Below are 23143 nucleotides of genomic sequence, written 5' to 3'. Positions count from 1 at the left end.
TCTCCCAGTACTGTGGTCCAAAGGAAACAGACAACCAGGAAGTGTCCAGAACAGAGCAGAATTGCAGCAACATCAGAGCAAAAACGAACAATGAGGACATGAAACCAGGACTGGCACAGTAAGGTAAAGGAAGCTATTTAGCTAAAAGAAAAGTTTCCTTTTAATGGCCTATGTGAATGGATCTTAAGAGTGGGCTATTGAGTCGCTGATGTTGCTCTGTGTTTATAAAAATGTTACTTGCCTGGCTTTCATACTAAATTAATGGTCATGCTGTCAGTCACTGGCCTGGAGCAACCGGCTCACACCGATATACGTCGGCAGAATGGCACGGCTGGGCAAAGTGACGCATATTTACGTCGCTTCGAATTTCCCGCGCCCGCACCCCTGCTGCGAGCTCTGTGCCTGTGGGACTCGTAGACTCTATGTCCGCCGGTGTCCCTTGATCGGGTCACAGAGCTGCAGAACGCGGAGAGGCCAGTGTAAACAAGGCATCTACCCGTTCTGCGTAGTGACACAGCACTGATCGTCCGCTCCCTCTCATCGGGAGCAGCGATCAGTGACGTGTCACTGGTAGCCACACTGGTAGCCACGCCCCCTAACAGTTAGAATCACTCCCTAGGATACACTTTACTCCTTCCTAGCCCCTAATGGTTAACCCCTTCACTGCCAGTCCCATTTACACAGTAATCGGTGCATTTTTTTTTAGGATTGATCGCTGTAAAAATGTGAATGGTCCCAAAATAGTGTGAAAAAGTGTCATATATGTCTGCCCTAATGTCGCCGTCACGATAAAAATTGCTGATTACCACCATTACTAGTAAAAAAAAAAAAAAAAAACATGAATAAAAAAATGCCATGCAACTATCCACTATTTTGTAGACGGTATAACTTTTTTGTCCAAACCAATCAAATGCTTATTGCGATATTTTTTATATATATATATATATATTATTTTTTTTTGGGGGGGGGATATTTATTATAGTAAAAAGTTAATATTAATTCTTTTTTTTTTTTTTTTTTTTTAATTGCCGCTCTATTTTTGTTTATAGCGCAAAAAATGCAAAACCGCAGAGGTGATCAGATACCACCAAAAGAAAGCTCCTTTTGTGGAGAAAAAAGGACATAATTTTTTTTTTTTTTTTTTTTTGGAGCCACGTCACACAACCGCGCATGTGTCAGTTAAATCGACTTGGTTCAGAATCGCAAAAAGTGACCCGGTCATTTGGCAGCCAAATGGTTCGGGGCTGAAGTGGATATAGACCAGGGCCCAGATTCACAAAGGAGTTACGACGACGTATCTCCAAATGCGCCGTCGTAACTCTGAGTGTGAGGCGTTGCATCTCTGCGCCTGATTCATAGAATCAGATACGCCTCACTGTTGCCTAGATACGAGCGGCGTAAGTCTCCTACGCGTCGTATCTTGGTGTGCATATTTACGCTGGCCGCTAGGGGCGCTTCCGTAGATTTACGCGTAAAATTCGCAAATGAGCTAGATACGCCGATTCAGAAACGTACGTGTGCCCGGCGCATTGATTTACGTTGTTTACATAAGGCTTTTTTCAGCGTAAAGTTACCCCTGCTAATATGAGGCGTAGCCAATGTTAAGTATGGACGTCGGGACAGCGTTGAATTTTGCGTTGTTTACGTTGTTTGCGTAAGTTGTAAGTGAATAGGGCTGTGTGTAAGTTACGTTCACGTCTAAAGCATTGACTATTTGCGGTGTAATTTGGAGCATGCGCACTGGGATACTTTCACGAACGGCGCATGCGCCGTTCGTTAGGGGCATCAATTACGTGGGGTCACGAGTCATTCACATACAACACGCCCACTACCAGCCTACTTTGGATTAGGCGGGCTTACGCCGGCCCAATCCGACGGTCGCATCCATCGCGTCACGATTTTCCGAAAGTAGCCGAACGTCGGTGCGCAGGCGCAGTATAGAGCCTTCTTTCGGCTACTCGTGACGCGATGGATGCGACCGTCGGAAGCCTGTCAATCAAGAAGGAACGCGCAGTCCCGAAGACCCATACCCGGAAGCGGCGGAGAAGATCGCTCTCTACAACGGTAAGTACTGCTCGGATTTTAAAACAACTAGCCGATTCCCCTAGACAAAATGAGCATCCATCTAAGGGTAAAAAAACATTTATGGGTGAACTCCCGCTTTAATGTATCGGTAAAAACAGAAGGACGGGTTCTCTTTCACACAAGGTGGAACATTTTGACTCGGACGCATTTTGGAATCCTCTAGCAGTGGTTCTCAACCTGGGGGTCGGGACCCCCTTGGGGGTCAAATGACAATTTGCCAGGGGTCACCAAATCCTGGGCTGTTCCTGAAGCCCGCAGCACTCACAGCCTTTTCGCAGATGCCCAGCAGGGCAGTTCCTGGAGCCTGTGGCCGCCCATTCAGTTCATAACATGGCTGTGGGGCAGAGACTAGAGGTCAGCTGACTGGTGAGGAATGTGAAGTGGGAGGGGCTGGAGAAGACCCTATCTTCTGATTTCACCATAGGGGTCACTGCTGCGAGACACTACAGAGCTGGAGACACAGTGGGTAACACTACCTGTGATTAGAGTTGCCATTTAAAGTCCCTACTGCAGTTCTCAGGTCAGCAGGTGACCTTGATCAAGAGCACCCAAGTTGGCTGATCAGACCTCTCCGCCAGCACTGCCGCTCATCCCATCCCCCCAAGGAGTAAGAGAAGGCATACAAATAGAGAATACATAGAAGGGAGAGGGAGAGAATGAATAAGAGAAAGAACAGGAAAGACAGCTAGAGGGGGGGGGGGGGAATTAAAAATTAATTAAAGGGGTTTTCCACCTTTTTTTTAAGTTTATTAAAAGTCAGCAGCTACAAAAAGTGTAGCTGCTGGCTTTTAATAAACAGACACTTACCTGCTCCACGGCTCCAGCGACGCGCCGGCCGGGGCTCCGCTCCTCGCCCCCCCTCCCCGGCCGGCATCTTCATTCTTAGTGTGGGCAACCGGCAGTGACAGCTTTCGGCTACACGGCCGGGCACCCACTGCGCATGCGCGAGTGGCAGTGCGCATGCGCGAGCGGCGCCGTCCGATTGGACAGGCGCTCCCTACAGGGAGGGGCTGTGAAAAGGCGATTAAAGTAATCGCCTTTCCAGCCCCTTGGCGGAAGGAGGAAGTGGGACAGGAAGTCCCCTTCTCCTGAAGCCCCCACTCCCCCCCCCAAAAAAAATGACATGCCAAATGTGGCATTTAAGGGGGCAAGGAGTGGGTTAAGCGGAAGTTCCATTTTTAGGTGGAACTCCGCTTTAAGATGGAGAGATAAAAGGGAAAGAAAGAAGAACATAAAGAGAATGCAACATCCTAAAATTTACCAAAAGGGGTTTTAATATGGTACGAGTGAAAGGGACTCGGGGAGTCCTAAATGTCCAAGGGTTAGGGATGCTGACAACCCACGCTACGAAAATTCTACCGTTGGGGGTCCCAACGAATTTTATCAAGGGGTCACGGCACTAGAGAGATTGAGAACCACTGCCTTAGAGAATAGAAGATAGACAAGTTCGTAGCTGCAATGCAATGGAGGCGGAGGACAGCATGACAGGGTGTAGGGAACTTAGGTGTAGAAAGGGTTAAAGTTAGAGGGGGTGGTTAATAGGATCCTAGAAATTAACTATTGGAGGAGGTGAGGAGAGGGGGAGGAGAGTTCAGTGAGCTAGGTGATGCTGGAGGAGGGGCAGCATCAGTCCGGGGGAAGAAGCAAGGAGAGAAGTCCTGCAGCCTGTCTGTGTATCGGGTCAGCGCTCTGGGTCATCTGTGGAAAAGGCAAGGAAGGGAAGAAAAATGTCAGAGGTAGCCGGGTTGTTAGCGCAGCTTCAAGCTGTTGCGGAGGTCCACGGCGCGGACTGGCTGCAAAGCCAGATCACCGCCACTCTGCGGGGGGTGCAGCAGGCCCCGGTCGGGTCTAGGCCTGCTTCAACGCGCGCGAGGCGGTCGATACCGCCGGAGCGCTTTAGCCCAGATAATACCCCCAGGTCACAGCGTCGGGTGCGGAGTCCCAGTAGGCCCCCGTCGGGCCCCCCCGCCAAGCAATCTCAGTCTGCCACTGCACGGGCGGGGGGCGGGGGGGCGGGAAGCGCGCAGCGCGGGGGAGCCTCTCGGGTGCCCAGGCCTACCTCCCCTGTGTTGGTGCAGGCCCAGATTCACATGGCTGTCCCCGGTGGCGATGTTCCGGTCGGGGGGGCGGCCCGGCGTGGGAAGGACCCTCAGACAGGCGCCGGCCTAGCTCGGTCCACAGGCGGCGGCCTCGCACGCGGTGGGGATGCGTTCAGGGATGCAGATGGAGCGACACCAGGCCAGTCACGTCAGTCGGGAGGTCCCGCCTCCAGGCACCGTTCGGAGTCTGGGAGGGTTGACCGGAGGGGCAGTGGTGCTCAGGCTGCAGCCGCAGTGCTGAGGGATGATCTGATTGAAGAGTTCAGCAGCGATGGAGACGAGAGCCCTCGGGGGGTGGTGGCTCCCATACCTGTCACAACGCCAGCTGTGTCCAGAGGTCGGGGAAGGAGTGAGGAGGTTCGTCAACGACCACACGGGCAGGCGGCGACCGGTTCCAGCAGCAGTGAAGAGGGGGAGCTGCCGGAGGACCCCGCGGAGGATGGACGTTATGGGAACCTGTCGGCTGGAGGACCTTCACGGCCGCGCCGAACCGGTAAGACTACATCTAATGTGGTTGCGGGGGGTAGGGGTGGGGTTAGTGCGCAGGACATTAGTGGGGGGGGTGGCGGTGCTTAGTCCCTCAGGGGAGGGGGGTGTGTGGGATGCCTTACGGGAATTGTTACGTAGGCTAGATGGGGGTGCTCCTCAGGTTGCGAGCCCGCTGGGTCCTTGGGTCCCCCCGGTGCCAGTACCCCCCCTCCCGGTTCCTGCCCCCGCCGTTCAGGCGCTGACAGCGGTAGTTGTCCCTCCCCCGGTGCCGGCGAATCCAGGGACAGGCGTGGCAGGGACACAGACGGACAAGGACGGCGTGGGAACGGCGGCGGAACGCAAGGACAAAGACAAGGACAAGGACGGGGACAAGGTGCGGCTGGATGACGCGGCTAGGGGGGAAATTTACATTTGCTTTGAAGGGCCGTTGGGTGCCCATCTTAAGCCAGAGGTGAGGGAGAAAATTCAGAAGGACGAGTTTGTGGAAATATTTTCCCTGCTCCCGTTGGAAAAATTTCACCTCGACCGGGTGAAGCCGGACGAGAGCAAAAAGGATGAGGAAGAAAAACGTCGGTATAGGCTCATTCCGCGGACGTTTACGAATTGGCTACAGGCGTTTGCGATTATGGCTAGCGTGATCGGGGAAAAGGCCCCCGAGAAATGCACGGCCCTATTCTGTTACCTTGATGCCATTCACGAAGCGCATAGGGTGTACGGGGGTCTGGCGTGGTTGAGGTATGACGAACAGTTTCGTCAGCGCAGGGCGGTGCGTCCCTCCATCCGCTGGGACCATAAGGACATTAGCCTGTGGATGAGGTTGATGACCTCGACCAGGGCGGCGGGCCAGTCCTTTCCTGGGGGGGCCGGCGGCGCTTCCTCCGCGGGATCGCCGGCCCTCAAAAAGAAAGGGGTGTGCTGGCAGTTCAACGACGGAACCTGTCGTTTTGGAGGATCATGCCGCTTCAAGCACGAGTGCTCAGGGTGTGGTGGGTCGCACGCGTTCAATAGGTGTTTCAAACAGGGGAAGCGGGCCGGAGATGGCGCTGGAAAAGGGAATGACGCCGGTGAGACTGGAAAGGATGCTGCCTTTTCTAAGTAAGTATCCGGACAGGGCGGCGGCGCGTTTGCTAGAGCAGGGGTTCGGGGAGGGTTTCGTGATTCCGAGTTCGTTGGCGGAGGTCCCTCCGGTGGCGGACAATTTGCGGTCAGCTCTGCGACATCCGGGGGTGGTGTCGGCTAAGCTGGCCAAGGAGGTGGCGCTCGGCCGGATGGCCGGCCCGTTTCGGGAACCACCTGTGGGGGGTTTGGTGGTGTCCCCGTTGGGCGTAGTTCCGAAGAAGGAAGTGGGTCAATTTCGGATGATACATCATCTGTCGCACCCAAAAGGGGGGTCGGTCAACGATGGTATTGATCCGCAGAGTTGTGCGGTTACCTATACATCATTTGATGCGGCGGTGTCTTGGGTTAGAAAGTACGGGAAAGGGGCTTTGATGGCAAAGACGGATGTGGAATCCGCCTTCAGGCTGTTACCGGTGCACCCCACTAGTTTGCGTTTGCTGGGGTGCCACTGGCAGGGGGAGTATTTTGTTGATCGTTGCCTGCCGATGGGTTGTTCCATATCGTGCGCTTTGTTTGAGACGTTTAGCTCGTTCTTTGAATGGGCGGTCAGGGAAGTGGCGGGGGTGAATTCCGTCATCCACTATTTGGATGACTTCCTGTGCATAGGACCCCCGGACTCCCGCTGTTGCGGGGTTCTGTTGGGTACGGTACAGTATTTGGCGGACCGTTTTGGGATCCCCTTGGCCCCCGACAAAACGGAGGGCCCTGCGTCTGAGCTGGTGTTCTTGGGGATCACCATTGACTCGGTGGCGATGGAATGTAGGCTACCAGAGGATAAGGTGTTGGCTTTGAGGAGGGAGGTCAGTGAGGCCCGGGTGAAGCGGAAGATTCGATTGAAGGAGCTCCAATCCTTGTTGGGGAAGTTAAATTTCGCGTGTCGGATTATTCCCATGGGACGCATTTTCAGCCGAAGGCTTTCAGGGGCCACGGCAGGGGTCCGGGTGCCAAACCATTTTGTGCGCCTGACCAATGAACTGAGAGACGATCTGAGGGTTTGGGGAACGTTCCTGGACTCTTTCAATGGTCGTTCGATGTGGCAGACGGGGCCGGTCAGCAACGCCGACCTGGCTCTATTTACCGATGCGGCGGGGTCAGTGGGCTATGGGGCCTATTTCAACGGACGGTGGAGCGCGGAGCCCTGGCCGGAGTCTTGGAGGGCAGCAGGGTTCCTCCGGAACCTGGTGCTGCTGGAGTTGTTCCCCATCGTGGTGGCGATGGAATTGTGGGGGGAGTTCTTCAGGAATAAAAAGGTGCGCTTCAATTGCGACAACATGGGGGTGGTGTGGGCGATCAACAGCATATCGGCATCCTCGCCCCCGGTGATTAGGTTACTGCGGTACTTGGTACTTAAGTGTCTCAAAGTGAATGCCTTGATATATGCGGTGCACATTCCTGGGGTGGATAACAGATTGGCGGATGCTTTATCTCGTTTCCAGTGGGCGGAATTCCGGATCCTGGCGCCAGGGGCAGAGGGGCAGGGGGAACCCTGTCCTCAGAAGTTGTGGGACATTGCACTGGAGTCGCCGCAGGATTGATTCGGCAGTCGATCAGCGAGGGAACGTGGCGAGCTTACTCTAAGGTGTGGCAGGAATGGTCCGCACTGAGGGAGGAGGTAGGAGGGTCGGAAGATCCAGAAGACCTGCAGTCGTTGGTCTTATACTTTGTGTGCTGCAATTACGAGAGGGGAACCTCGGGTGGCGCCATTAGCAAAAAGATGGCGGCATTGGCTTTTTATTTCAGATGGCGGGCCTCAGGGATTTTACAAAATCCTTTGTGGTGCGCAGGGTGTTAAAGGGATACAGGAAGGGCAGTACTACACGGGATTCCAGGCGTCCGGTGTCGTTCGCGGTCCTGGGTACGGTATTGGGGAATTTGGAAAAGGTTTGCGCATCGCTTTATGAGCAGATACTTTTTCGGGCTGTTTTCGTTCTGGCCTTTTTTGGGGCGTTCAGGGTGGGGGAATTAGTTTCCCCCTCCAAGGTGGTGGGGGGAGGACTACGAATGCAGGACGTTAGGTGCCTGGAGGAATCGGTGGTGATTTGGCTTAGCCGTTCGAAGACGGATCAACTAGGTAGGGGCGTAAAAATAGAGTTGTTCCGGGGGAATTGTCCACTAACGTGCCCGGTTGAGGTGGTAAGGCGGTTTTTGGGCGTTCGCCCACAAGGGGGGGAGGCTCTGTTCATCCATCAAAAAGGGGAATGTTTGTCTCGGTTCCAGTTTACGGCGGTGTTCCGGAAATGTCTGAAGGAGGGGGGTCTAGTCCCGGGAGAATATTCGGCGCATTCGTTTCGAATAGGGGCAGCAACGGAAGCGGCAAGGGGAGGCCTGCCTGCAGATTCTGTAAAGCGGATTGGCAGATGGGAGTCTAATAGATATAAACTGTATGTACGGCCTCATTTGTTGTAAACAATGAGGTATCGGTGGTTGACAATGCTGATGTTAATGTTTTCGGGGGGTTTGTTTTTGGTCCTGCTGGGTATTGTTTTTCTCTTTTATGTCTTTACAGATCCCCAAGGTTGTCTGATTTGGATCCTAGGACATTCATTTGTGTTTTGGGGGGCAAGAAGGGCGGATGTCAAGCCTGGGGGGAGACAGCTGGGGGTGCCCAGGGAGGAAGGAAGGGTACGATGGATAGGGATTAGGGGTCTCATGTGGCAGAAGGTGTTACCCGAGGTTCACAGGGGGGCTAGCTTAGACAGGGCCCCGGACATTTTGGTGATACATGCGGGGGGGAATGATTTGAGCGTCCGGCCGATGCGCCAGGTGATCAAAGACATACAATGGGATATACGCCGACTGCGGGCCTCTTTCCCTGACCTGATCATTGTTTGGTCAGATATTGTGGCTCGCATGGCCTGGAGGGAGGCCAGGTCATTGGAGCGTTTGGATAAGGCCCGGATAAAGGTGAACAGAGAAGTGGGCAGGTTTGTGGTGCAGCAAGGTGGGATAGCGGTTCGCCATTCAGATTTAGAAGTTGAGACTTGGAGGTACCTGAGGGGGGACGGGGTTCATCTCAACCCGATCGGGATCGATCTTTGGGCTCTGGGATTGGAGGAGGGCGTTAGGAGGGCTTTCCTGGTGTGGCGGCGGGCCCAAGTGTGAGGTGGTCCCACTTGTGCCGCGGTGGCGGTGGGTTCCCCTGCCGTTTGGTAGAAATAGACGGTGGTTAGGTAAAAACGGTGGGGGGGCATAGTTACAGGGATGGTGTCTGCCTTGGTGGTCTGGTGTCAGTCTGGACCACCAGGGGAGAAGTGGGTGGGTCTGTGGTCAGCTAGGTCTTCGAGTCGGTAGTCGCGACTGGGGACATGTCGTTAGCTAAGAGGGTACCACAGGCCCAAAAGAGTGATCAGGGGTTGTCAGGGGGACTGACAACCAAGGTATGGTTAAAAGGTTTAACAATTGAGGAATAGGTTAAATATTTAAAGTTGGGTGATATATATATGTATATGATGGTGTATATATATATATATATACAGTTTTTTGTATTTGTTAATAAAGGCCTACCAGGCCATTTTAAATCCAGCAGGTGTCAGTGTGATTATTGGGAAAGGTTTAATGTTAAGGGGTATATGCTTGTATTGGTTGGTGCGGTAAGTTATCCGGCTGCCCTAGTCATGCATACAGCCCAGTGGCGGAACTACCGCCATAGCGACCCACGCGGATGCTATGGGGCCCGCAGCCGAGTGGGGCCCGGGAGGGCCGCTGATAGGCTATAGTGCAGAATTAAAAAAAAAAAAAAAAAAGTGTATTCTAAATCCCCCCCCCTGCTCAGCCACTCCCGCTAGCTTGGGGGGGGGGGGGGGTGTATTGTTCCTATTTCTCAGGCCCCTCCTCTCTGATTATGTGGTGTTGGGACTCGGGAGTAGAGGGACTTTTTTTTCTGTTTCGGGCGCATGTGCAGTGCATCCCGCGTCCGCTCTGCTGCTTACAGTCCCTGCTGCTGCCCATTTCCTTCCCTGGCGGAGTGATCTTGCTCCCCTTATCTAAGATTGCGAGCGAGAGGCTGTGAGGTGCGTGGAGGTGGCAGGCAGCTGACAAATCCCTGAAGCAGAGGGGAAGCTGGCAATCGTGGCTGCTTCAGCACAGGAGTGCTTGGAGGTGGGTTAGTGGTGACACAGAAGGGGGAGAATGTCTGCACCCCATGAAGGTCTTATTCCTTATTCAGCACTGAAGTATAGGGTGACACTGACAACTGTTTCTCAATTGTGCTCCTTCAGACACACAAGTCACAGACATCAGGACGCCAGTACAAATGACATACAGGCATAGGCGTGCGCACGGGGTGTGCCTGGGCACACCCTAATGCCCAGGCACATCCATCACACCCCAGGACTTTTTTGCCATCAAAATCTCTATTTCGGCACCTCTGGTTAATAGCAATGGCTGAGCTGCTACTCTGCAATTGGGACCATCATTTCATTGGCTGTGTAACTCTTGTGAATGCAGCCACTGATCGCGGATTGAGCAAGCAGGTGGCCGCATTTTCCGCTACTTCTATAGTTCCGGCTACAGCATCCCTGATAGCTGAATATCACTCCGCTGCCTGCTGTCAGGGATGTTGTAGCTGAAACTGTAGAAGTAGCATCAGCGCTGGATTAACCCCCTGATTTTGTCATGTCATCTGATCTTTCTAATCTCCAGCCAGCAGTCCTGCCAGCTCTTACCATGGGGCTTCCGCAGCCCACAAGTGTCCTTTCCTGACAAGAAAACCATTCCAGGATCGTCCCAGGCAGAGGCAGAGGATGTAACTTGTTCCTCCCTGCTCTGCCTCCGAGTGCCCCGCCTCCCAGCTTCATCCCTGCAGTGAGGTTCGAGTCTGCCAACAATGAAGGAGACCTGCCAGGACATGGGATTTAGGAGATGTCACTGGTAAGGAGAGAGGGGGGAACAGACTCTGGCAGTGTGTGTGCGGATGGCACTACAGCGGGCAGGGAGGGAGAGAGAGGGGATGCCCTCTCCTGCAGTGCAAGTCACACTGTATGTGTGTGTGTAGGACCAGGAAAACTGCTGAGAAATAGGAGTCCAGCCTACTATGCTGGGATTTGTAGTTCCATTGAGGGGAGGGCAATATACACACATAGAAAGTGTATCATGGACTAATGGGACTTGCAGCAAACTTTTAAAGTTTATTGTCTCTATATCTGTGGCACACATCTTGCACCATTATGTGTATTTGTCCAGCGTTGTGTTAGGAAAGCGAATGAATTTTCGCTTTCCTAACACTGAACCGCCTCTCAGTCAATCAGGTGCTCAGGTCTGTTACCTGTCACCTGATTGGCTGAAACGACAGGCGCTGTGATTGGATGCCTATCAGGCATCCAATCATAGCAGAGGACAGGAGAAGACATTGAGGAGTGTGGAGGACACCTCTGCCCCACGAGACAAGGTAAGTGCTGGGTGGGGGATGCAGACTGGCAGCATTTGATGGACACAGTAGTGGCAATTGATGGGTACAGTGGCTGTGTTTGATGGGCACAGTGGCGCCAATTGATGGCACAGTGGCTGCGTTTGATGGGCACAGTGGCTACGCTTGATGGTACTGTGACGGCAATTGATGGGCACAGTAGCTGTGTTTGATGGGCACAGTGGCTGCATTTGATGGCACCGTGATGACAATTGATGGGCACAGTAGCTGCGTTTGATGGGCACAGTGGCTTCAATTTGATGGGTTTTCTTTTCAGTTTGTTCGCGACCCCCCAAAAATTTTGAGCACCAGCCGTCACTGCCCCCTTCTAGAAATACTTATTGTCTGGTTTAAAGGGGAACTCTGCAGACTCTGGGGTAAAAGGGAACTCTGATGTAAGTGGGATCTCAGTGGACTCTGTGGTAACCAGAGACCCCCTCACATCAGAGCCCCCCCCCCTTTACATCACAGTCTGAAGAGCTCCCTTTTGTGTCAGAGCCCCCCTTACAGTGTATATAAAGGGGGAATTTGATGAAAGAGGGGAAATCCTGATATAAGAGGAAATGCTGGGGACTCTAGTGACCTAAGACCCCCTTATATGACAGTTCCCCTTTGCACCACAGTCCACAGCATTCTTTACATCAGGTTTCCCAGTCTAAAGGGGAACTCTGGGGACTCTGATGTAAAAGGGGAAACTGTGAGATAAGATGTAACACTATTGATTCTGGTGTAAGGAGGAATGCTGTGGACTCTGATGTAATGGAGGACTCAGATTTGAGGGGGGAACTGTGACATATGTAGCGATACGCAATCAAATCGCTCTTCATAGAGCATTTTAGAGGTGGCAAGGAGGTGTTGTATCGCCTCCACACCACCTGCTTTAACCCCCTGAACTCCACACTGCACACAGTTGCGGGGAGCTTGCAAAGTGCCGGCATTCACTTGACTGGGTCAAAGTCAACGGGTGCTACACCTGCTGAAAGCAAAAAGGGGTATAATTGCAGCTGCTGCATTTGCCTCTACAGCTAAAAGGTGGTAGCGGTTGAGGGGTGGTAAAAGAATGGCTCAGCATATACATATACATACATATATATGTGTGTATATATATATATATATATATATATATATATATATATATATATATAAAAAATATACACACACGTGTGTTTGAGCTTTGGGGTGCACACACTAATGCCATAGGCTGCGCACGCCTATGCATACAGGTGACGCTGGAGTGAGTGTATGTAGACAGAAATGTGACTGAATAAGCATGGAGGAGATCAGAAGCACCAAGATTTAACAAAGGATGAAAATGGAAAATATATAGCAATTGTTAATGCAAACTAAATGCTATCCAATGATAAAAAATAATCAAATACAAGAAATGATGGAAGCACCAACCCACTGCCAAATTGCTGGTTTATATGAGAAATAGACACTTTCTGTCACCAATAGCATTTAAAGCGGGGGTTCACCCTATAAAAAATTTCTAACACTACATCCAGCCCAGTTCTGCAAATAAAATTACACTGACCTTTTTTTTTCCGTAGTGTTAGAAATTTTTTATAGGGTGAACCCCCGCTTTAAGCAATTCCGACTTTACAACTGCCACTTCTCAGCGCTGATGAAGAGAGACTACTGCAGTCCCCGAAATGTGTTTGCTTTCCTTCATTGACTGCTGAGTCTAATAAAGACCGTTCTGGACACTTACTAGTGGGCTGGCACGTCTGTCATTTCTAATCTTTGAAGATTTATAAAAGGACCACCTGTAGGGCCACTGTATGGATGCAGAACTGCCTGCTAAACCCTCAAACTAAACCTACGAACAAATACTAAGATCCATCTCCACCTAATAAAACGTCATTCAGCTGTAAAAGTATAGAAATTGTTTAATTTCCCCAATTCTTGCCTAACAAGCTTGTCTTAAACTGGCCATACATTATACAACTTTCTTGATCAATTTCCTTTAGATTTACCTTCAACTATGTAGTGCAGGGGTCTATTTGGTTGCATACAAATTGAGAGTCTTTGATAAGATTATTATATAGTTTTGGTAAATCTTAAGGAATATTGTACAAGGAAATTGTATAATGTATGGCCAGCCTTAACCTATAAAGTGATACTGTTTTATACTGTGGCAGGTTAGCTCCCCTGAACGAATCACCATAGCTTTACGTTGGGCCGCTTTAAGTGCCGTGGCACAACCGCTGGAGCCAATGCTCGTGGCTGCCGGGTCACCTGCGATGCTCGCTGGCCACCCGTGACTGCTCCTGACAGAGACAGAATGGAGATCTGTCAATATAAATAGAGAGATCTCTGTTCTGTCAGGGGAGAAGAGACAGATCTCCTGTTTTTACTGTTGAGGAACTCCTCCTTCAGGCAGTCCCAGCCCCCCACAGTTAGAAACACTCCCTAGGCAAAACAGTTAACCCCTTGATTGCCCCCTAGTGTTGACCCCTTCCTTGCCTGTGACATTTATACAGTAATCGGTGGTTCCAAAAAAGTGTCCAATCTGTCTGACGCAATGTCGCAGTCCCGCTAAAAATCACAGATCACCAAATTACTAGTAAGAAAAAAAAATTATGAAAAAAATGCCATAAATCTATTCCCTATGCTAAAACCTTTGTGCAAACCAATCAATATACGATTATTGCAATTGAGGAAGAAATTCGATTTTTTGTGAGGATATTTATTATAGCAAAAAGTAAAAAATATTGCTTGTTTTTTCAAAATTTACGCTTTTTTTTAAGTTTACTGCGCAAAAAATAAAAACCGCAGAGGTGATCAAATACCACCAAAAGAAATCTCTATTTGTGGGAAAAAAAGGACATTTTGTTTGGGTACAATGTCACCACCACGCAATTGTCAGTGCCGTATCGCAAAAAATGGCCTGGTCATGAAGGGGGCAAATAACCAATATGGTTATTTAAATTTTTGTTTTGCTGTTCAAAATTAATATAAGCTGTTGCTTGGGTACTGTGCCACATGAGTGTAGTAATGTGTTGTTCAATGGCATTATTTCATTTTTTTTTGGAGGGGGGGGGGGGCCCCATACAACATTTTGCTATGGGGCCCTGTGATTTCTAGTTACGCCCCTGATACAGCCCTCTGCGTTTCCTCAACACCCATCCTGCCTGTTCCTGGCTCTGCATGCTCATGGGATGATCCAGAGTCAGGCCAAGATCGGAATTCCCAGGGTTTAACCCTTCCAGCCCTGTCTGATGTTTAACAGGAATGTGGACATCGAATCAGCAGGAGGGCCTATTGCTGAGTCAGTGGAAGGAAATGGGGGGGGGGGGGGATCACCAAGTAAGATATTAATGAGGTCAGGACTCATGGGAAACGACTGTACATTATCCGTCTGGCCTGCCCATATCAAAGGAAGCTCTTCATGTTTAACATCCTAAAACCTCTTCTGTACTAGCAATAGTAAATTGCTATTTCCAAACCTCTCTGTAGAAATCCGTCCATCCGTATTGTGTTTTTGGGCACATTGTCTAAATCGTGAACTTCCATGTTTGTGTAACAGTGGGGGGGTTTCATCACCAATTCACCTTTGTAACTCCATGCTTGCTAAAGAATGAAACTCTATTATATAAGGTTGTACGAGGATTGGAAAAGGGAGCACTTGTCCTGCGTTCCTGATTTCTGCCAACCACCCCACAGCTGCCAGTGAGGAAAAACCAAGTTATGAGGTTTATTTATAAAAAAAAATGCTGTGCAAATGCCTCAGTGTTGGCACATCTGTTGCAAATAATGCCCATAGAGGGCCGGATTCAGAAAGAATCTTTAGGCGGGCGTAGCGTATCTCAGATACACTACGCCGCCGTAACTTAGAGCGGCAGGTCCCGTATTCACAAAGAACTTGCGCTCTAAGTTGCGGCGGCGTAGTGTAAATGGGCCGGCGTAAGCCCGCCTAATTCAAACTAGGCTGGTAGCGGGCGTGTTGTATGTCAATGACTCGTGACCCCACGTAAATGACGCGCTTAACGAACGGTGCATGCGCGCGCATGCTCAGTATCACGTCAAATTGTCTCCGTAATTTATGCCCGCTCAATGCTTAGTCGACGTGAACGTAACCTACGCACAGCCCCATTCACGGACGACTTACGCAAACGATGTAAAACGTGTAAAATTCTACGCTGTTCCGACGTCCATACTTAACATTGGCTGCGCCTCATATAGCAGAGTTAACTTTACGCCGGTCAGACGCCTTACGTAAACTACGTATATTGATACGCCGGGCGCAACTACGTTCGTGAATCGGCGTATCTTACTCCTTTGCATATTTTTTAATGGGAACGCCGAATGCGTCCAGCGTAACTATGCGACCACGATACGCCGGCGTAGGCAAGTTACGTCGGTCGGCTGAAGCCATGTTTTCAGGCGTATCTAGTTTTTGTGAATCGGCGTAAAGATGCGACGGCGCACATTTTAAATTACGGTGGCGTATCTCCTTTCTGAATCTGGCCCAATGTGTCTAATATGTGTATTTCTTATGATTGTCTGCTCCATCTAGTGGTCAAAATGTGGTCAGGTCAGGTAAATACTGTATTGTGACCACTAGATGGAGCTGATGGTCATAGGAGGGAGAGGAGGGGAAGCTGTCAGCGCTGCGGGAAAGGGACACACAAGCAGCAGGGGGAATTGAATCTTACAGGACAGGTGATCAGTGTGGTGGGGGTGCAGTTACTGGAACCGATCCCCCTGTGTGACTCCCCCCTGCAGCAGCTGAAAACCAGTGGGGAGAGGAGGGAAATCCGTCAGCGTTGTAGGGGAAAGGCGCACACGGGGGACCCAGAAAGCGGAGGTAAGTGGACAAGAGGGAGTGATTGGGTGGGGGGGTAGTATGTCCATTACTGGGAGGGGAGAAGCCTGCTTTCATCTGCTGCAGGGAGAGCCAAAGGAGATTGGTTCCAGTAATTGCCCACCCCTCCCTGCACCACCACCCCCCCCCCCCTCCGTCCACAATTTCCTTCCTTCTGCTGTCAGCTGCCTGGGCCCCTGTTAAACTAATGAGGCCCAGGCCCTGTTCAGGAGGGCTGGCTGTCCCCCTGGGTCGAATGTTTCGGAATCTTGGGGCTCATTCACACCAGCCTGCCGTAAGTCAATGGAAATGGTATGAATGAAGCCTTCTGAAGACCAAGCTGGAACGGCCAGGGATGACCAGGTGCTCCCCATTATTGGCAAATACATAGTGACCCAATATCTTAAGTAACGAATCCTACCTCCCAACTTTCTGAGATGAGCACAGAGTAAGTAGATGGGGGGCTCACTCCTGCCATGTCCCTAATTGCTGTATACAGATTCAGTACGAATTGATTATAGAATAACCAATCGGTTAAACACAAAGGACTCTGCCAAGGTTTGTTCACACTTGCATTGCTCTCTAATGGCCCAAAGGGATTTTTTTGCACCATTGCTTTTCCATTATACTGGTTTTCTCACCCGCATTTAACAATCCTTAAGAGGTTGGGTGACAGGTTTCCTGCGATTTATAACAATTTTTTTTTTTTTTTTCGTTCTTCAGACAAAAAAGATTGAGGTTTGGTTTCCAAAAAAATGATAGTGTCATCCAATGAGGGACACTTGGTAACTATGGTATTTGACCATTTGGTGCATAGTAATGAGCCTGGGAATTTTGACGCATTCCAGCGAGGGTTGTAGCATGTGTCGCTTGTTGGGTTTCAGGGGCTGTAAATTGTGACGGTCTGCAAGGGGTCTGAAACCGCTTGAGTCAGTATAACATAAATGATTCTCTCTATTCCCTCATTATCCAGGAAACAATGTGCAAGAGACCCAGGCTGACTCTTCCCAGAGAGAATGGAATGATTCACCGTCTGTGTCATAAATCTAATAAAGGGTCTGTGCCCTCAGTAAGTGTATCGCTGGCTGAACGCTGCTTATTGACAGCAAAACGTTATTATTTTACTCATTGTTACGAATTTCATCGGAACTGATGGTGCTATTCCCTGGTGTACCATCTCCATCCATTTCACCATCTCCATCCATTTCACCATCTACTCCTGGTGTACCATGTCCATCCATTTCACCATCTACTCCTGGTGTACCATCTCCATCCATTTCACCATCTACTCCTGGTGTACCATCTCCATCCATTTCACCATCTACTCCTGGTGTACCATGTCCGTCCATTTCACCATCTACTCCTGGTGTACCATGTCCATCCATTTCACCATCTACTCCTGGTGTACCATGTCCGTCCATTTCACCATCTTCTCTCGGTGTACCATGTCCGTCCATTTCACGATCTACTCCTGGTGTACCATCTCCATCTATTTCACCATCTACTCCTGGTTTACCATGTCCGCCCATTTCACCATCTACTCCTGGTGTAACATCTCCATCCATTTCACCATCTACTCCTAGTGTACCATGTCCATCCATTTCACCATCTACTCCTGGTGTACCATGTCCGTCCATTTCACCATCTTCTCTCGGTGTACCATGTCCGTCCATTTCACCATCTACTCCTGGTGTACCATCTCCATCTATTTCACCATCTACTCCTGGTTTACCATGTCCGCCCATTTCACCATCTACTCCTGGTGTACCATCTCCATCCATTTCACCATCTACTCCTAGTGTACCATGTCCATCCATTTCACCATCTACTCCTGGTGTACCATGTCCATCCATTTCACCATCTACTCCTGGTGTACCATCTCCATCCATTTCACCATCTACTCCTGGTGTACCATGTCCGTCCATTTCACCATCTACTCCTGGTGTACCATCTCGGTCCATTTCACCATCTACTCCTGGTGTACCATGTCCATACATTTCACCATCTACTCCTGGTGTACCATGTCCATCCATTTCACCATCTACTTCTGGTGTACTATGTCCGTCCATTTCACCATCTACTCCTGGTGTACCATATCCATCCATTTCACCATCTACTCCTGGTGTACCATGTCCATCCATTTCACCCTTCTATCCTGGAGTACCATGTCCATCCATTTCACCCTTCTATCCTGGAGTACCATGTCCATCCATTTCACCCTTTCTATCCTGGAGTACCATGTCCATCCATTTCACCCTTTCTATCCTGGAGTACCATGTCCATCCATTTCACCCTTCTATCCTGGAGTACCATGTCCATCCATTTCACCCTTCTATCCTGGAGTACCATGTCCATTTTTTTCACCTTGCTCTCCTGGTGTACCATCTCCATCCATTTTGCCCTCCTCTCCCGGTGTACCATCTCCATCCATTTTGCCCTCCTCTCCCGGTGTACCATCTCCATCCAAGGATAGAAAACAAGGGGCCAGATTCTCGTAGACTGGCTTAAAAATGCGGCAGCGTAACGTATCTCATTTACGTAATGCCGCTGCAAGTTTTACTGGCAAGTGCTTGATTCACAAAGCACTTGCCTGTAAAGTTGCGCCGTCGTAAGCCCTTTGAGAATCTGGGCCCCGCATTTTACATATATATATATATAAAAAAAGGCAACTGTGTATGATAGACAGTGCTTTATAAATCCAAATGTCATTCAGCTATGGAGCTTTAATTTTTAGGGCTAGTTAGATCTAGGTTTAAAGTGACAGAGGGAAAATAATTAAGGGTTAATTTCGTTTTTTTTCTCCAACCTCTTTGCTTTTCTTTGCAGGACACAGCTCTCTAAGAATTATGATAAGAGTACCACAAAACAGTAACTCAGTATTTCCGGTCTTTGAGCGTTCTTCTCTCTGAATGGTCCAGCAGCCCCATAGACTTCTATTGCGGTTAAAATAAATTGAAGGTGCTGAAAGCAGAATGGACACAGACTGGAAGCATTGAGCTAATGAATGGAGAGTACATGCAGATAATGTATAACCGATCCATGCAATAAAGTCTTTAGTGAAATGAAAGCAGCACATTAGTAAATTCTGTGCAGTAATTGCATTACGTCATGCCTTCTATAGAGAATTGTCTTTTATCTTCCATAGATGGTTATCTGTATATGCGTAAGGACTGTATACATCCTCTATATACAGTGTTGACTGTTGGTATATACAGATATGGCAGTGGCAGTTGTATTATGTATTCGGGTCTATGGTCACAGTGGTAGTTGTATTGTGTATCCGGGTCTATGGTCACAGTGGTAGTTGTATTGTGTATTCGGGTCTATGGTCACAGTGGTAGTTGTATTGTGTATTCGGGTCTATGGTCACAGTGGTAGTTGTATTGTGTATCCGGGTCTATGGTCACAGTGGTAGTTGTATTATGTATTCGGGTCTATGGTCACAGTGGTAGTTGTATTGTGTATCCGGGTCTATGGTCACAGTGGTAGTTGTATTGTGTATCCGGGTCTATGGTCACAGTGGTAGTTGTATTGTGTATTCGGGTCTATGGTCACAGTGGTAGTTGTATTGTGTATTCGGGTCTATGGTCACAGTGGTAGTTGTATTGTGTATCCGTGTCTATGGTCACAGTGGTAGTTGTATTATGTATTTGGGTCTATGGTCACAGTGGTAGTTGTATTGTGTATCCGGGTCTATGGTCACAGTGGTAGTTGTATTGTGTATCCGGGTCTATGGTCACAGTGGTAGTTGTATTATGTATTCGGGTCTATGGTCATCACAGTGGTAGTTGTATTATGTATTCGGGTCTATGGTCACAGGAATGTTCTCATGAACATTTCTGCAAAAATCTGTCAGTATCTGGCCAGCTTTAAAGCGGGGGTTCACCCTATAAAAAAAAAAAAAAAAAACTTTTTTTTTCTTCTAGCATAAAATTCGGCATAGTAGCGTGAGCTACAGTATGCCTGTCTTAATTTTTTTTTATCCCCGTACTCACTGTTATATCGTACATAGAAGATTCCGACTGCCTACGGGGAATGGGCGTTCCAATCCAGACGGAAGGTGATTGACGGCCGGCTCTGGCGCGTCACGCTTCTCCGGAAATAGCCGAAATAGGCTTGGCTCTTCACGGCGCCTGCGCATAGCCTGTGCGCAGGCGCCGTGAAGAGCCGAGACCTACCCCGGCTGTCTTCGGGGAGCGTGACGTGCCAGAGCCGGCCGTCAATCACCCTCCCTCTTGAAAGGAACGCCCATTCCCCGCTGGCAGTCGGAATCTTCTATGTACGATATAACAGTGAGTACGGGGATAAAAAAATTAAGACAGGCATACTGTAGCTCGCGCTACTATGCCGAATTTTATGCTAAAAAGTTGTTCTGCAGGGTGAAACACCGCTTTAAGCCTCGTACACACGTTCAGGTTTTCGGATTACCGTTCGTCTGTTTTTTGTTGCATGCTAGTCTAATGTCGAAAGTGAACACCCACCATACGAAAATTCTTGTACAACAGAATACAACGTCAGAAGTGACATAATGGCCCGGATTCACAGAGAGCACGGCGCACATTACGCCGCCGTAGAGTAACCACTGTACGCTACGCCAACGCAGCGCAGAGAGGCAAGCATGGATTTCAGCAAGCCAGTGCTCCCAACGCGGCGTGGGTTTCGAAGGCGTACGCCGGCGTAGGTGGAAGTGGGCATGAACCAGACAAATGAGGCGTGACCCCATGCAAATGATGGGCCGAGCGCCAGACAGATACGCATCACGAACTGCGCATGCGCCGTGACGTGGACGCATCCCCCTGCGCCTGCTCACAACCACGTTGGAACAACTGCCTAAACTACGCCAGATCACTGCGTACGGCGTGAACGTAACCTACGCCCAGCCAGACACACGTCCAACGTAAAATACGCCGGCTTGTGTTCCCTGGTGCAGACCTTTGCATGTCTGCTGCTGGGTTGCGCCTCCTTTATGGGAAATAACTTTTACACCGGACGTACAACTTGCGCGCACCTCGCGTAGCCTGCGTCGGGCGCACGCAGGTTCGTGAATCGCCGTATTTCCCTCATTTGCATGTTGAATGGCTAATCCATGGGAGCGGCACCATGCACCCAGCCTAAATGTGCGCCCACCCTATGCCGGCGTAAGCAAGTTACATCAGCGGGGTGTAGCCTGGTTTTAGGCGCATATCTGTTTGTGGGTCTCGCGCACAGATACGATGGCGCACGTTTGCAATTACGTCGGCGTAACTTGTTGTACGTCGGCGTAAGTGCTTTGTGAATCTGGGCCAATGTGTTTAAATACGTTTTTGTATGTGTTTTTTCGTTTCTAAGCATGCGTAGTCTTGCTCTTAAAATATAATTTTTTTGTACGAAAACCGTACTTATTAAACGAAAATCGGACATTGATTTCATGTACGACAAATGTTATGGTCTGCACATTCAGCTTTTGTCGTACGAAAAACCGTAATCGGCTGTCGAAAGCACCATACTAACGATCTGAAAATTAGCAGATCATTCGTACTAAATTTTACTTCCGATTTCCGTATCGTGTGAAGGCCTTTAGCCTTCATCAGCAGCACAGAGTCCTGTAATTTATAAGGACGCTTTTTGCATGGTGTTTTTATCTCCTGCTCTAGAGATATTACATTGTCAGCTCCCTGGACAGGCACTTTTATAAAGCTCTGTAGAAGGAGCTGTATACTGGTAGCTGGTAAAAAAAATAAAAAAAATTTAAAGTGATAAAACTCGGTGCTGAAAGCACCTGTCTACGGTTGACCCAATTTTCCAATCTACCACCTTCCCATACTGCTGAGTAGCTACAATTTCACAGCCTGTTACACTAACTGGACCCGATGGAGCTTTCTATCACAGGTGTCCTGACAAAGTGCTGATATCACCATGAAACCAGTCGGGCAGTACTGACAACACCGTCCGTGTCTGTGTTCTACTTTTTACAATACAAAATTAAGTTTTCCATGGAAGTGGCTGTAGATGAAGTTTTATGGGTCATATAGGTGTTCCTAACCTTAGCTTTCTTCTACTTTTAGCCAAAAATGATCTACAGCAGTATTTCTTATCCTTTTTTAAGTTGCGACACCCTTTTAAAAGAATGAAATCTCTTGAGGCACCCCCCCGACACTCCACATGTAAGAAATGTAAATGTTCCTTCTCAATGGGGAACCTGAGCCTGGGACAATGCACACAGTCACCTTGATAAAATTCTAATTCACATCAGAGGTGCCCCCCATCACGTCAGTTGCCCCATCACGTCATAGCGCCTCCTCTTACATTAGAGGTGCAACCCCCTCCCATCACATCAGAGGTGTAAATGTTCCTTCTCAATGGAGAACCTGAGTCTGGGATAATGAAATGAAATAAATTCACACCAGAGGTGCCCCCCATCACGTCAGTTGCCCCATCATGTCCATAGCGCATCCTCTTACATTAGAGGTGCATCCCCCTCCCATCACATCGGAGGTGTAAATGTTCCTTCTCAATGGGGAACCTGAGCCTGGGACAATGCACACAGTCACCTTGATAAAATTTTAATTCACATCAGAGGTGCCCCCCATCGCGTCAGTTGCCCCATCACGTCATAGCGCATCCTTTTACATTAGAGGTGCAACACCCTCCCATGACATCGGAGGTGTAAATGTTCCTTCTCAATGGAGAACCTGAGTCTGGGATAATGAAATAAATTCACAAAGAGGTGCCCCCCATCACGTCAGAGGTGCCCAATCACCTCAAAGCTCCTCCTTTACATCAGAGATGCGCCCCTCCCATCACATCAGAGGTCCTCCTCCTATAACATCAAAGGTGTTTCCCCATCACATCAGAGGTGGTGCCCCCAAAACATCAGAGCTCCCACTTTGCGGCAGAGATCCTTCCATCATGTCAGAGGCCTTCTCATCACATCAGAGGTGCCCCCATCACATTGGAGCTCCCCTTTTACCTCAGAGGTGCCCCCATCACGCCAGATGTACTCATCACATAAGAGCTCCCCCTTTACATCAGAAGTCCTCCCATCATGCCAAAGGTTTCCCAATCACATCAGAGGTGCCGCTACCATCAAGTGAGGGGTACCCCCATCACATCAGAGCCCTCCCTTTAGTCAGAGATCCTACTAGACATGTGCACAGCAAA

The 23143-nt window shown here is 49.5% G+C and overlaps 1 protein-coding gene and 1 pseudogene across 1 annotated transcript; both read left to right on the top strand.

Moving 5' to 3' along the window:
- The window catches only part of LOC120944450, a 222268-nt pseudogene that overhangs the window by 31142 nt on the left and 167983 nt on the right, over positions 1-23143 (top strand).
- On the top strand, positions 3523-9410 carry LOC120944150. The gene is made up of 2 exons (XM_040358063.1): positions 3523-4677; positions 8299-9410. The coding sequence occupies exons 1-2, from the start codon at positions 3813-3815 to the stop codon at positions 8892-8894; spliced, it is 1461 nt and encodes a 486-aa protein (XP_040213997.1). The 5' UTR covers positions 3523-3812; the 3' UTR covers positions 8895-9410.

Source organism: Rana temporaria, chromosome 6 (assembly GCF_905171775.1).
Source record: "Rana temporaria chromosome 6, aRanTem1.1, whole genome shotgun sequence".
Taxonomy (NCBI): domain Eukaryota; kingdom Metazoa; phylum Chordata; class Amphibia; order Anura; family Ranidae; genus Rana; species Rana temporaria.
The sequence above is the reverse complement of the archived record's forward strand: the minus strand, read 5'-3'. Positions and strand labels throughout refer to the sequence as shown.

What these genes read in the sequence shown, in the direction of transcription:
- LOC120944150 (XM_040358063.1), top strand. Translation starts at nt 3,813, where the DNA reads ATGTCAGAGGTAGCCGGGTTGTTAGCGCAGCTTCAAGCTGTTGCGGAG. An exon ending in TTCACGGCCGCGCCGAACCG is followed by an intron (nt 4,678 to 8,298) that starts GTAAGACTACAT and finishes ATGTCTTTACAG; the next exon opens with ATCCCCAAGGTTGTCTGATT.